At 42.3% G+C, this 13720-nt stretch overlaps 1 protein-coding gene across 2 annotated transcripts in view; it reads right to left on the reverse strand.

Moving 5' to 3' along the window:
- The window catches only part of CDH23 (cadherin related 23), a 1628602-nt gene that overhangs the window by 72259 nt on the left and 1542623 nt on the right, over window positions 1-13720 (reverse strand). For both annotated transcript variants that reach the window (XM_082268007.1, XM_082268006.1), the window contains 2 exons: window positions 5441-5560; window positions 1716-1893 (listed from right to left, as the gene is read on the reverse strand). In XM_082268007.1, coding sequence (XP_082124133.1) covers window positions 1716-1893; window positions 5441-5560 — 298 coding nt within the window. The remainder of the gene's footprint in view (window positions 1-1715; window positions 1894-5440; window positions 5561-13720) is intronic.

The following is a 13720-nucleotide window of genomic DNA, read 5'->3' on the forward strand; positions in this document are numbered from 1 at the left end:
AGCAAATTAGTTCCCTCAATCACCTTTACTGACTCCAGCATAACTGAAAATATCGTAGCATTAGTGAAAAGCAGTCACAACTGGATACGGATTGGATGCTATCATCAACTACTTTAACTTCTGCTTGCACTTACAGTACATAAGGACTTTTTATACTCTCTAGAACACCAGACTTTTGTCAAAACTGTATAATTCTTAATGGCAAATTACATTTTTTGAGTTGTCTTGCCTTAACAATAAAATTCTGATATAATTCTAAATAATTCCTAGTTTCAGAAGCCATCAAGTTAGTGGTGGATAAATCTTGCAAATTTCTGGACGAGTAGAAGTCAGATTTTACTCACTTCTTCTCAACTTCCACCCAGTATGGCATAGGTAGGACATGGGTTGTAGAAGGTCAGCCTCAATTATTTTTTAATTTACCCAAAGTATTAGGGCCCATTCCCATTTTTATACTCTCTAGAACACCAGACTTTTGTCAAAACTGTATAAAGCTTAATGGCAAACTACATTTTTTGAGTTGTCTTGCCTTGACAATAAAATTCTGATAGAATTCTAAATAATTCCTGGCTCCAGAAGCCATCAGGTTAGTGGGGAATAAATCTTGCAAAGTTCTGGACGAGTGGAAGTCAGATTTTACTCACTTCTTCTCAACTTCCAGCCAGTATGGGATAGGTAGGACATGGGTTGTAGAAGGTCATCCACAATTATTTTTTAATTTAACCAAAGTATTAGGGCCCATTCCCATTTTCTCATTCATGTATGTTGTCATCTAATTTTTATTTTTTTATTTAATGGGCTGCCAGTCCAACATAACACACCCTTTGCACAATGGTATTACTGTGCATTGTGGTGTGCTGCAACACAAGTAAGTCAGTACTGCATTTCCTTAGAGATCTTTCACAAAGGCGGACAGAGGTAAGTAAGAACAGGTGGTTGAGCTGCAGTTCCACCCCCCCCCCTCTCTTTCAGCCAGATAGGGCTATACACATGCCATGGCCAGGATGCTTTGTTTTTATCTCAGCCTGCATAGATTGAAAGATGGCACCACCGTCTAATATTCACATTAAGAACAATGGGAGCACACCAAAACCACAAGCCAAACGCCTGCATTGTGCTTTTAAACACAAAATCCCGCTAGGAATTTAAAAAAAACAAAAAAAAAAACAGACAATCAGGGGACAGCAGGATCACCTTCTGAAGGTCTGTCAGCCACTGTTCTATTGTTCTATTGCCCTCGGAATAAATATCCACCACTAGTGTGAAAGAGCAATTACTGAGTTAGAATTGCCATGCAAAATTGACCACCATTTTTAGCATTACTGAAGATTTAAAGTACCCAGAGACACACTAAAAACACCAAGGAGAACTGATTATTTGCTAAATGCCCCACAGTCTCAGATTAGCTTTACGCTACCCTAAACCACAAGTCTCCAAGTGATGGAAATCCTGTTTGGGAAGATACCTGATATCGGAAGTAGGAGAGTAGTAGTAGCTTCTTTTACATTTGAGTAGGAAGGGTTAAAGTTACAAATATCTGTTTACTGTATATTTTGCCTACCACAAGAGTAGGAAAAGCAGAAGGAGTGGTTTCTTTTGCATCAACTCAAGAGGAAGTTTCCAAACATGGAAATTACAACATCTCCAAACATTTATACTGAAACATTGCCTCTACGCATTCAAGTGACATAGAATAAAGCAAAAATATACCATACCAGCACCAGGACCCTCCAAATTATACGTCACAATGCCATTGTCACCCTCATCAAGGTCTGTGGCTGACATAGTGATGACAGATGTGCCCTCTGGTTCATTCTCATACACGCTGGTACTGAACTGGCTTTTAGAGAACTGAGGTCTGCAGTCATTAACATCCAGGACTGTAATAAGTACCTTGTAATATACACCATGAGAAAGTAAAGAGTCTGTGTCAGTAAGGCAGGTACCACACACTTCATGGCACAAAGAATATAAAGAATGCAATATGTAACCAAAAGAGAAAAAATAAATGGGTTAGCAGCACATTGTTCATTGGACCTTATTTGGTTGTCTTGTTTGTCATTGTAATTCTTTTTGATCTTCTCTATGCAAGTCAGTGCTGTGTAAGGCCAGACACTAGTTGTGTTTGGTGATAATCTTTAACTATTTTAGTTCCTTTTTTAATTACACTAATAGAAAATATTTTGCATGCCATTTATATTTCATAAAAACTTTATTACACCATCAGGACAGATATAAACTGCAATGAAACAATCGTTAGGCGTATGTGTAGCCTTAGCCCTATTTGGTTGATAAAAGGTTTATTCACAAACCATGTCCAAATTTTCCAAACTCCATCATGAAATCTTAACCACCAACTCAAATGAGACTGTAGTTTAGTTCATGAAATCCATTGCACTATATTTTAGAATTGAAAACAAATAGAAATTCACAATAAGCAATCTCACCCTCCTCCCCCACAACTATCACCTAACCCTAACACTTATCCTGATACTCAAACACATGTCACTCTCCCTACCAGTGGCGGCTGGTGTATTGGGGGCGAAGGGGCGCCACCCCCCCTATCCATGCGTCCGGCCCCCTAATCTACATGCGGGGTGCCGGATGCATGGACTTCAATGGGGCTTTTCTTTAGCCATGTGATTAGAGCCAGAGGCTCTAATAGGCTAAAAAAAAGGGTGGGCTCAGGGCGCAGAGCACTGCGCCCCGAGCCCACCCAGTTGTGTGACAATAGCGAATGAAAATTTGCTATTGTTACACGGATCCTCCTCCTGGACAATCAGAAAGCGGGTTCTGATACCCGTTTCCCAATCGGCCGAAAGGAGAAGCCTTGCCATTGGGCATGGAGGAGGAGGAGGGAGGAGACACAGAAGACAGGGGGAAGAAGCCGCCAGATGTGAGTGAACAGGGGGGCAGGGTGAGTGAAGCGGGGGTCCTGTCCTGGGGGTCCTGTCCTGGGGTCCTGTTCTGCCCTGGGGGTCCTGTCCTGCTGTGGTCTGGGGGTGTGCGGCCTGGTGTGGTCCGGGGGGAGGGGGGATGGGGGTATGGTGCGGTTTGTCTGACACCCCCCTGGCCAATGAAGCACCAGCCGCCACTGCTCCCTACCCTCACCCTTCCCCATACCACTAAAATGTAACCCTGCAAAAGTTAACCCTTACCACTTAATATACCCCAACCAATAACAATGAATAATAATAATAATAATAATAATAATAATGAACCCCAACCCCATAAATAACACTTTTAATTTATCCTCAAATCCTAACTCCAACACTTAATCCTTAAAACTAATTTACACTTATTAAGCGACTATTGCTTTAACATGCTTTTTTTTATGTGATTTTGTTGCTTCTGTGATGCGTTAATGATTCTTCGATGATGTTTCGGTGATGCTTTTTTGTAGCTTTAATGAAGCTTAGCAAATACCCTGTGTGCGTGTTGATTTTTGATTTGTTTAAAGGGGCCCAGTAGAATCCCAGCTCAGTAGTACCCCACTTAGCAGATCCCCAGCTCATTAGTACCCTTGTTCTGCAGATCCTCTGCTCAATAGTACCCCCAGCTCTGCTGATGCCTCTGCTCAGTAGTAACCCACAGCTCTGCTGATCCCCCCACTCAGTAGTAATCACCAGCTCTGCTGATCCTCTGGTTTTCTGATCTTCCTCTCTCTTTGGTCCCCGTTCACTTCCTGCTATATTGCTCCCACCTTGTGCACCATGTGTAACATTTTTATGATCTGAACCGGAGCACCTGGGACTTTAAAACTCCAGGTCTAGTGGAACAGTAGGGGTGACTAAATAGGTGTGCCAGGGTATGGATCCTGGAAGGTGCAGTAGCAGTGTGACCGCAGGGGGAGGGGGGGGGGGTCAGATCTAGGGAGCCACCTGGTCTTTACCAGAGCCACTGGAGGTGTGGTTTTCCTTCACACCCGTGCAGGCACAGTGCAGGCAGATAGCACACAGGATGGGCTTAGGGCACACTCAGGATACAGGATACAAAGGTAAGACTACGGCAGCTAACAAGAAGAGACACTAGGGGGAGGATGCAGGGAACAAGCATGAAGCACAGGAGAGCGGAGGAAGCTGGCAATAGCACAGAGAGAGGTGGATACAGCAAGCAGGAATAAGGGACAAAGCAAATCGACAAGAAACAATGCTGTGGAGAGAATCAACAGCAACAGAAAAAGAAGATACAGACAGAAACCTAAGGAGATACAAGAGCACAGCAAGAGGGAAAACACTGAGAACAGGGACATGACTGCACAAACACACAGAATACAAGTTTACTCAAGGAACAGCAAATGCCAGAGGAACAGAGAGGTCCGGCTTAAGCGTGGAGACACATTACTTGAACACTAACCCACAAGTGCAAACGCTTAATAATACCTAGGTTCAGGGTGAACGCTTTCAAGCACCAAGAAAGCAACATGGGATATAATTTTCGAAGTGAAGCAAAGCAAACACAATGTGTAAACAGGACCGTAAGCTAACCATTTTATTTAGTGACAGGTGCTTTGATTGGCATTCAGAGTGCTTTAAAAAAGCATTCCAATGCCACAATGTGAAGCAAGTGTAAACAAGCCATTAAAGTACACCTGTCATAAGAGGAATATGTGGGCTGCGATTGATAGGAATAATGACTATTCTAATTAATTTACCCATAATGAAGCCATACACTCAAGCAACAAGCATTTTCACAAGGGGGCCATAAATTGCATATTCAATATTTCTCTCATGACAGGTATCATTTGAACTGAACCCCCTAACTGCCCCTAAGTTTAGGCAACAACTCTGAGCCTAGTTAACTCTAAAAACTAAACTTATAGCTCAAAATGTCACCTCATTACCCTGATAGTCCCCCTGCAGATTTGTACCAGTCCCAAGCCAAACGGCGCTGGCTCTGTTAAACAATATCCTAAAAATTAACAATCTGCAAATTGTATAGCCATAGAGTTTGGGTGGAATAAAACTTTCTTTTGGCACAGTAACCTTACGAATACATTTAGGAGGCATTCATTTATTTGCTATAAAAGTGTCCATAAAATGAATTAAAAATACTAAACAATAAATTAATACAGATTGGGCAGATCATTGGCTTTATAGGAGGGATCATGAGTTTCAATTTTAACTAAAATCTGATATTACTTTGCATTCATTCAGGTAAAGTGGGGCTTAACCACAGAGGCTTAACCATAGGGAAAAGAGATAAGGGAAGGAAGCAAGTGAATGAAGGCTACTTTTTTGATCTTTTATTTCTGCTAGGAGGTATCCTGTTATATTAACCTACCTTAGGCACAAGAAAAATGCACATATCACCCCAGCAAATATATCACATTTACACTGTCATCTTCTATATCCACAACACAGTGCTGTATAGCAATCATTTCAGACAGATATACATTATAATGTTTATTATATGCAGTAGCAATAATTTGCAATATTACCTGCACAGAGTTTTCTCGGCGGTTGCTAGTGATGTCTCCAGGATTGTCTCTGGCAATGGCTGTAAGAGTATAGTAATCCTTCTTTTCTCTGTCCAGTGGGGAAAGGATGTATATGTCTCCCTGTTGTTTCACAAAATATACCGGACATAGAGTTAGAATTTCCACCCGTCAGATTTGTACATGTAGTTTATTGAATAGCTCCAGTCTAACAGAATAGTAGGATGAGGTCACACATTTGAAAAAATAAATATTGCATACCCAGTTAACACATTTACTACCTTACATGCTGGTCTAGTTTAGTACATGACACCCTTAAAGAGTAACTTCACTTTTGTAAGAAGAAAATTGCAAATAAAAAAAATACAGTATATACAGTAGCATATACAATTGCTACACAATCCACACTGTAATTGAATGTTATTAAAAATGACCTTTCCTTTTCAATCTGTAATTTTCTGTAAAATTCAATGCAATATGGCAACCTGGAGGACCACTCCCAGAAATGTAATTTGCTATTGTGTGATTGGTTCAATGATTTTCACAGAAATCTGCACTGATATACAAGTCCGATTTTAGGCATCCTCTACAACAAAATTTTTACTCACAAAGGGCTAATCACATCTAAAGGAATGCAGATCCTGCATTTCCTCATTAGAACACTGCAAATGCTTCAACTGATTACTAATAAAAAAAGTCACTTCTATTCAGATTCACTCTGTAGACAACAAACAGCTTTTTCTTCAGAGCAGAATCAGTTAGGATTCTGCAACAAAGTTTGTTAAAATCCTCCAAATGTACATTGATCACCCAGAAGGGATTGTTTTTTTTTCTAAACAAAATGGGAGTTACTCTTTAACCACTTGCCGACCGCCCGTTGTAAATAACTGGTGCAGGCTGGCTCGGCTGTGCGAATCGTCATACCTGTCCAGTGGTTCGCAGAAGCGCTCCTTGGGGCGTGCGCCCACCCCCACTAGGCAGCGGGAAATCCGATCCACAGGCCTGGCAGCACCAGTTGCCGCTGGGCACCCCACGATCGCTCCCCGCTGAGAGAGAACATCGGTCAGCTGTTGTAAACACAGCAGACTGTTGTTCTCTCTGAAATGATCACAGAGCGCCTGTGATCCTCCTATATAGAATCACAGGTCTCTGTGTTCATTTCACAAGCACCTCCCCCATACAGTTAGAAAACACTCCCCTAGGCTCACACTTAACCCTTTTATCACCCCTAGGTTAACCCCTTACCTGCCAGTGTCATTATTACAGTGACAGTGCATATTTTTAGCACTGATTACTGTAGTAATGTCACTGCCCCCCCCCCAAAAGTGTCAAAAATGTCAGTTAGGGGTCCAATCTGTCTGCTGTAATGTTGCATTTGCCTTAAAAATCGCAGATCGCCACCATTACTAGTAAAGAAAAAATAAAAAATAAAAATTACATAAATCTTTCCCTTAGTTTGTAGATGTGATAACTTTTGTGCAAACCAATCAGAATACGCTTATTGGGATTTTTTTTTTTTTTACCAAAAATATGTAGCAGAATACAAATTGGCCTAAAAGGATGAAAAAATAGATTTTTACATTTTTTTTTTATTTTTCGAATGTTATATAGCAGAAAGTGAAAAATATTGTTATATTTTGTCGCTCTTTTTTGTTTATAGCGCTAAAAATAAAAAATTGCAGAGGTGATCAAATACCACCAAAAGAAAGCTATATTTGTGGAAAAAAAGGACATAAATTTTATTTGGGTACAGCGTCGCAAGACCGCGCAATTGTTCATTAAAGTAACGCAGTGCCGAATGGCAACAAATGGCCTGGTCATTAAGGGGGCAAATCCTTCCAGTCCAGAAGTGGTTAACAGTGTTGAATTTCGATCTCTACCTATATAATTCCAAGCATCATGTTGGCTTACAATATGCAAATCAGAAAAAAAGCCCAGCTTCATTATGGAATCAGCTTTATTTGTCTTGTTTCATATCTGCTTAAGAGGAAATGCAGCTATACACATACTTGTTCAGAAGGAGCACAGCCACATACATTTCTCCCACATTAGAACTGGGTTCTGTTTTTACGGCCATTTGAGATATAAGTAGTGCTTAGAGCAGCTTTACTTTTAAGCCAGCCATGTCAAACTCAAATAAACCTTGGCTCAAATTGAGTTACACAAATTTACAAGGATCCGTGTCAAAGTGTTACTAAACACAGGAGCCTGCATTCACTATATAGTCTCCCACAGTACACAAAAATGGAAATGCAATTATTTTAGAAAATATTAACTGCTAAATACCTTTCTAATCAGCAGTATATAGCGGACTTGTGACTTCTATCACTGTCTGGCCGAGCACTGGGTAAAGCTTGTAGGAGGAGTTTTTTATTCTAATCTGACTGTCCTATGAGGCTGCATGACTCCTGACCTTCTGTCTGGACAGTGCTGATTGGCTCTGTGCTGATCACATGCACCCTCCCAAAAAAAAAAAAAATATCTAGCAATATACACTAAACTGAGCATGTGCAGAGTGCCCTCAAGGCTCTGTTCTATCAGCAGATGGATTGGGGACAGTAAAAGAAAGGGGAGGATGAGAGAAGACAGGATCAAACACACAAAACATTTTTACACAATGCTGAGGATACTTTACTGCATATACAGACTGATTTTACTGTTGTGGGTTTAGTAACACTTTAGGTGTAGTCAAGGCCCCACCTATGTAATTCCAGAAAAACAATGACAGCTCTAATTTGAGTAACGTCTTAGTAATAACTGTAAGTATTAGTAATAGTTTATCCCAGAAAAAGGTGACATAAAACATTCCTGGAACATGGAGCTGCAAATATTTAGAGGGAATGTAGCCTTTAATAAAGTGTAAAGGCAATTAAAAAAATTAAAATAGGAAACATCTAATGCCTCGTACACATGCAACGATTGTTGGCCGTGAATTTTCGGCCAACGTCCGTTTGGCCGACTTTCGGCTTGTTAGTATGATGCTTCCGACAACCGACTGCGACTTTTCGGCCGAATAAAATCTGGTGTGCATGCTATAAAATTTTTGTTGGCCGTCACCACAACGGCCGATTTTTCGTCAGTCAGTACAGATTTCGGCAGACAAAAATCTGATGAGCAAGACTGGGCATGCTCAGAGAAGAAAAAACACACAGAAAGTAAACCATCACATGACATCACTTCTGAAGTTGGTTTTTGTTGGCCAACAAAAGTCCAGTGCAAATCTAGAGCACATTTCAACCAACACAACAACACTGGACAAAAGACGGCCGATCAGTCGGCCGATAATCGTTGCGTGTGTACGAGGCATTAGGCCCCTTTCACACGGGCTTTCCGATCAGGTTCTGCCTGTCAGTTTTTTAGGCCATGCATCCCTATGGAGCAGCGGATGTCAGCGGTGACATGTCCCCTGATACCCGCTGCTATCCAATCCTGTCCGTGAAATCCAGACGGATGGAAACCCTATTTCGCAGCCTTCCCGCATCGCATATATGTGAACCGAGCCTAATTGGAGAACAAATGTGGCTGTGTTACGTTTACATTTCTAAACAAATGAGGGACACATGTGGTCCCAAAACACCAGTCTGGCACGTCTGTTTCTCACTTGAGGATTTTTAATACAAGATATACAGTATCTCACAAAAGTAAGTACACCCATCACATTTTTGTAAATATTTTATTGTATCATTTCATGTGACCACACTGAAGAAATTACGCTCTGCTACAATGTAAAGTAGTGAGTGTACAGCTTGTATAACAGTGTAAATCTGCTGTCCCCTCAAAATAACTCAACACACAGCAATTAATGTCTAAACCGCTGTCAACAAAAGTAAGTTCACCCCTTAGTGAACATGTCCAAATTGGGCCCAAAGTGTCAATATTTTGTGTGGCCACCATTATTTTCCAGCACTGCCTTAACCCCCTTGGGCATGGTGTTCACCAGAGCTTCACAGGTTGCCACTGGAGTCCTCTTTTACTCCTCCATGACGACATCACGGAGCTGGGGTATGTTAGAGACCTTCCGCTCCTCCACCTTCCATTTGAGGATGCCCCATAGATGCTAAATAGGGTTTAGGTCTGGAGACATGCTTGGCCAGTCCATCACCTTTACCCTCAGCTTCTTTAGCAAGGCAGTGGTCAGCTTGGAGATGTGTTTGGGGTCGTTATTATGTTGAAATACTGCCCTGCGGTCCAGTCTCCAAAGGGAGAGGATCATGCTTCAGTATGTCACAGTACATGTTGGCATTCATGGTACCCTCAATGAACTGTAGCTCCCCAGTGCCGGCAGCACTCATGCAGTCCCAGACCATGACGCTCCCACCACCATGCTTGACTGTAGGCAAGACACACTTGTCTTTGTACTCCTCACCTGGGTGCAGCTACACAAGTTCGACACCATCTGAACCAAATAAGTTTATCTTGGTCTCATCAGACCACAGGACATGGTTCCAGTAATCCATGTCCTTAGTCTGCTTGTCTTCAGCAAACTATTTGCAGGCTTTCTTGTGCAGCATCTTTAGAAGAGGCTTTCTTCTGGGACAACAGCCATGCAGACCATTTTGATGCATTGTGCGGCGTATGGTCTGAGCACTAACAGGCTGACCCCCCTCCCCTACAACCTCTGCAGCAATGCTGGCAGCACTCATACATATTTTTCCCAAAGGCAACCTCTGGATATGATGCTGAGCATGTGCACTCAACTTCTTTGTTGGACCATGGCGAGGCCTGTTCTGAGTGGAACCTGTCCTGTGAAACCGCTGTATGGTCTTGGCCACTGTGCTGAAGCTCAGTTTCAGGATCTTGGCAATCTTTTTATAGCCTAGGCCATCTTTACATAGAGCAAAAATTCTTTTTTTTTTTCAGATCCTCAGAGTTCTTTGCCATGAGGTGCTGTGTTAAACTTCCAGTGACCACTAAGAAAGAGTGAGAGCGATAACACCAAATTTAATACACCTGCTCCCCATTCACACCTGAGACCTTGTAATTCTAACAGATCATATGACACCAGGGGGAATGGCTAATTGGGCCCAATTTGGACATGTTCACTTAGGGATGTACTCACATTTGTTGCCAGCAGTTTAGACATTAATGGCTGTGTGTTGAGTTATTTTGAGGGGGACAGCAAATTTACACTGGTATACAAGCTATACACTCACTACTACATTGTAGCAAAGTGTCATTTCTTCAATGTTGTCACATGAAAAGATATAATAAAATATTTACAAAAATGTGAGGGGAGTACTCACTTTTGTGAGATACCGTATGTCCTAAATAAATTCATCAAAGTTTCTAGAATGCATCTCTAACATGCTCTCCTTGCTACCTCTACCCCTGTCCCTATTAGCAGAAATAACTGGCCGTCAAAATTAAAGCTATGAAATCTTTTTTTTTTTCTCAAAAAAGATTTTATTTAACAAATATAAAATAAACATTACAGATTCCAGAGCAATACAGAATCAGTGTGTTCTTTTTTGTTTTTCCATTTTCTTTTTTTTTTTTTTTTAGGTTTTGGCGGAACAATAATCAGTAGAACGAAAAGCATCTTCACAGCTCAGGCACAAAGCATCAATACAAGGCTTAATCTCAAACAGCAAACACTTAGGCAGTGACAGTCAGGCATCTTTTATAAAATAACCCCCCTCCTCCCCGAAAAAGAGATCCTCAGTGCTTGCATCAAGTCCACAGTACCTCAATCATAATAATAGTCGCTGGTCCAGAATAAGATCTACTGAGGTTAAAGCCTGGCACACTCAACCAGGGTGTCCAGTGTTTGTCAAATTTCCCAGAACTACTCCTATGTTGATAAATGCATTTTTTGAATCTTATTGTGTTACCCATTTAAACAACCCATTCTGTCGCCGTAGAGGGCTCTGTAGATTTCCAGCTTCTCAAATCAATTTTCGAGCCTGAAAAAGCACTTTGGCTATTGTTTGCTTGGGGGCATCTTCAATGGGAACATCATCTATTATACCCAATGGACATTGTATAGGGTCCTCTCGAATCTGGACTTGAAAGACCCAATTAATAGTCCCTTTAACCCCCTTCTACAAGGCACGCAGTTTTCGGCATTGCCCAGAGGTGTAACTAGAACCTTCAGGGCCCCGGTGCAGGAAACCATGAAGGGCCCCCTGGCCGGGGCCCTTCCCTTCAAGCCTGGGGCTCTTCCCACTGATCCTGGGGCCCTTTACTCTCATTGCGGGGCCCTTTATTACAGTCCCACAGCAGGACCCTTTCACAAGTTCTGCAGTGGGCCCCCTTCCTGCCATCTTGGGGCCTCCCCACGGTGGTGGAATGGCAGGGCCCGGTCACAAGTGTGAAGTTCACCCACTGGTGTCAGTAGTTTTTATTTTTTTGGTATTTTAATTGTATTTTAATAATATTTTATCATTTTATTTTATTTTTTTACAACGTCACTGACTATGACTCTGTCCATTCACAAAATGAAGGAGCTGGTAAATTACATATTTACCGACCCCTTCCTGGTTCTCTATTGTGACACATCCCCTGCAGCAGCCGGTAGGAGAGGGTAGGGAGCACAGTAGGGGAGGGGCAGCACAGTGGAAGGGGGGGACCAGAGGAGCTCACAGGGGCCCAGAGACAGCAGAACACAAGTTAACTGGATAGGAGGAGTGGCGGGGGCAGCATACAGAGGAACCAATCTCCTCCATTTTCCTCCTGCAGCTACAGGAGGAAAAAGGAGGACAGTGATTTCTCTACATGCTGCCCCGCCGCCCCTCCTAGCTAGGTGTAGAGGGGAGCCACACAGGCCCCCTGGAGCATGGAGCCCGGTTGCGATTGCAACCCCTGCAACCCCTGTTGTTACGCCCCTGGCATCGCCATAAAAGATGCATCAGGTCACCCTGATCCCTTTTACAACGAGTGCTAGTGGGGTCATGCAGCACACCCATTCTGGCCAGTCTAGCAGGTGTATAGTAAGTTCACAAACTAAGGTATAACTGAGAAAGAAGTTGGGCAACATAAAGAGAACACTGAGTAAGCGCTAATAAAGCCTCCTCCCATTGTTCTTCTTCAAAGGTATCAACATCCCTTTCCAATCTGGGAGGATAGGAAATGCTTTTTATTACAATAGCAGCAGCTGTTAAAAATGCAGCTGCTCCTAAAAAAATTGCAAATAGGATGCAAGTGTCATGCGAGTAAATACAATGCTAACGTGTGTTATTTCCTTGTCATTACTACTTCATTCATACAGTGCATCTGGAATATATTCACAACGCTTCACTTTTTCCACATTTTGTTATGTTACAACTTTATTCCAAAATGTATTAAGTTCATTATTTTCCTCAAAATTCTACAAACAATGCTCAATAATAATAACAACGTGAAAAAAGTTTGTTTGAACCCTTTGAAAATTTATTAAAAATAAAAAACGAAAGAAATCCCATGTACATAAGTATTCACAGCCTTTGCTCTATACTTGTTGAAGCACCTTTGGCACCAATTACAGCCCCAAGTCTTTTTGAGTATAATTCTACAAGCTTGGCACACCTATGTTTGGGCAGTTTCTCTAATTCTTCTTTGCAGGACCTCTCAAACTCCATCAGGTTGGATGGGGAGCGTCAGTGCACAGCCATTTTCAAATCTCTCAAGAGATGTTTAATCAGGTTCAAGTCTGGGCTCTGGCTGGACCACTCAAGGACATTCACAGAGTTGTCCCATAGCCACTCCTTTGTTATCTTGGCTTAGGTTGTTGTCCTGTTGGAAGATAAACCTTTCAGGCCAATCTGAGGTCCAGAGCACTCTGGAGCAGGTTTTTATCAAGGGCGTCTCTGTACATTGCAGCATTCATCTTTCCCTCAATCCTGACTAGTCTCTTAGTTCCTGCTGTTGATGATCATCCCCACAGCGTGATGCTGCCACCACCATGCTTCACTGTAGGGATAGTATTGGCCAGGTGATGAGTGATGCTTGCCATTCAGGCCAAAGAATTCAAACTTTGTTTCATCAGACCAGAGAATTTTGTTTCTCATAGTCTGAGAGTTGTTCAGGTGCCTTTTGGCAAACTCCAGACGGGCTGTCATGTGCCTTATACTGAGCTGGGGCTTCCATCTGGCCACTCTGCTATACAGGCCTGATTGGTGGAGTGCTGCAGTGATGGTTGCTCTTCTGGAAGGTTCTCCTCTCTCCACAGAGAAATTACTGGAGCTCTGTCAGAGTGACCATCCGGTTCTTGGTCACCTCCCTGGCTAATGCCCTTCTCCCCCGATCCCTCAGTTTGGTCAGGTGGCCTGCTCCAGGAAGAGTCTTAGTGGTTTCAAACTTCTTTCC

The sequence above is a fragment of the Pelophylax lessonae genome, assembly GCF_965119305.1.
Source record: "Pelophylax lessonae genome assembly, chromosome: 9".
Taxonomy (NCBI): domain Eukaryota; kingdom Metazoa; phylum Chordata; class Amphibia; order Anura; family Ranidae; genus Pelophylax; species Pelophylax lessonae.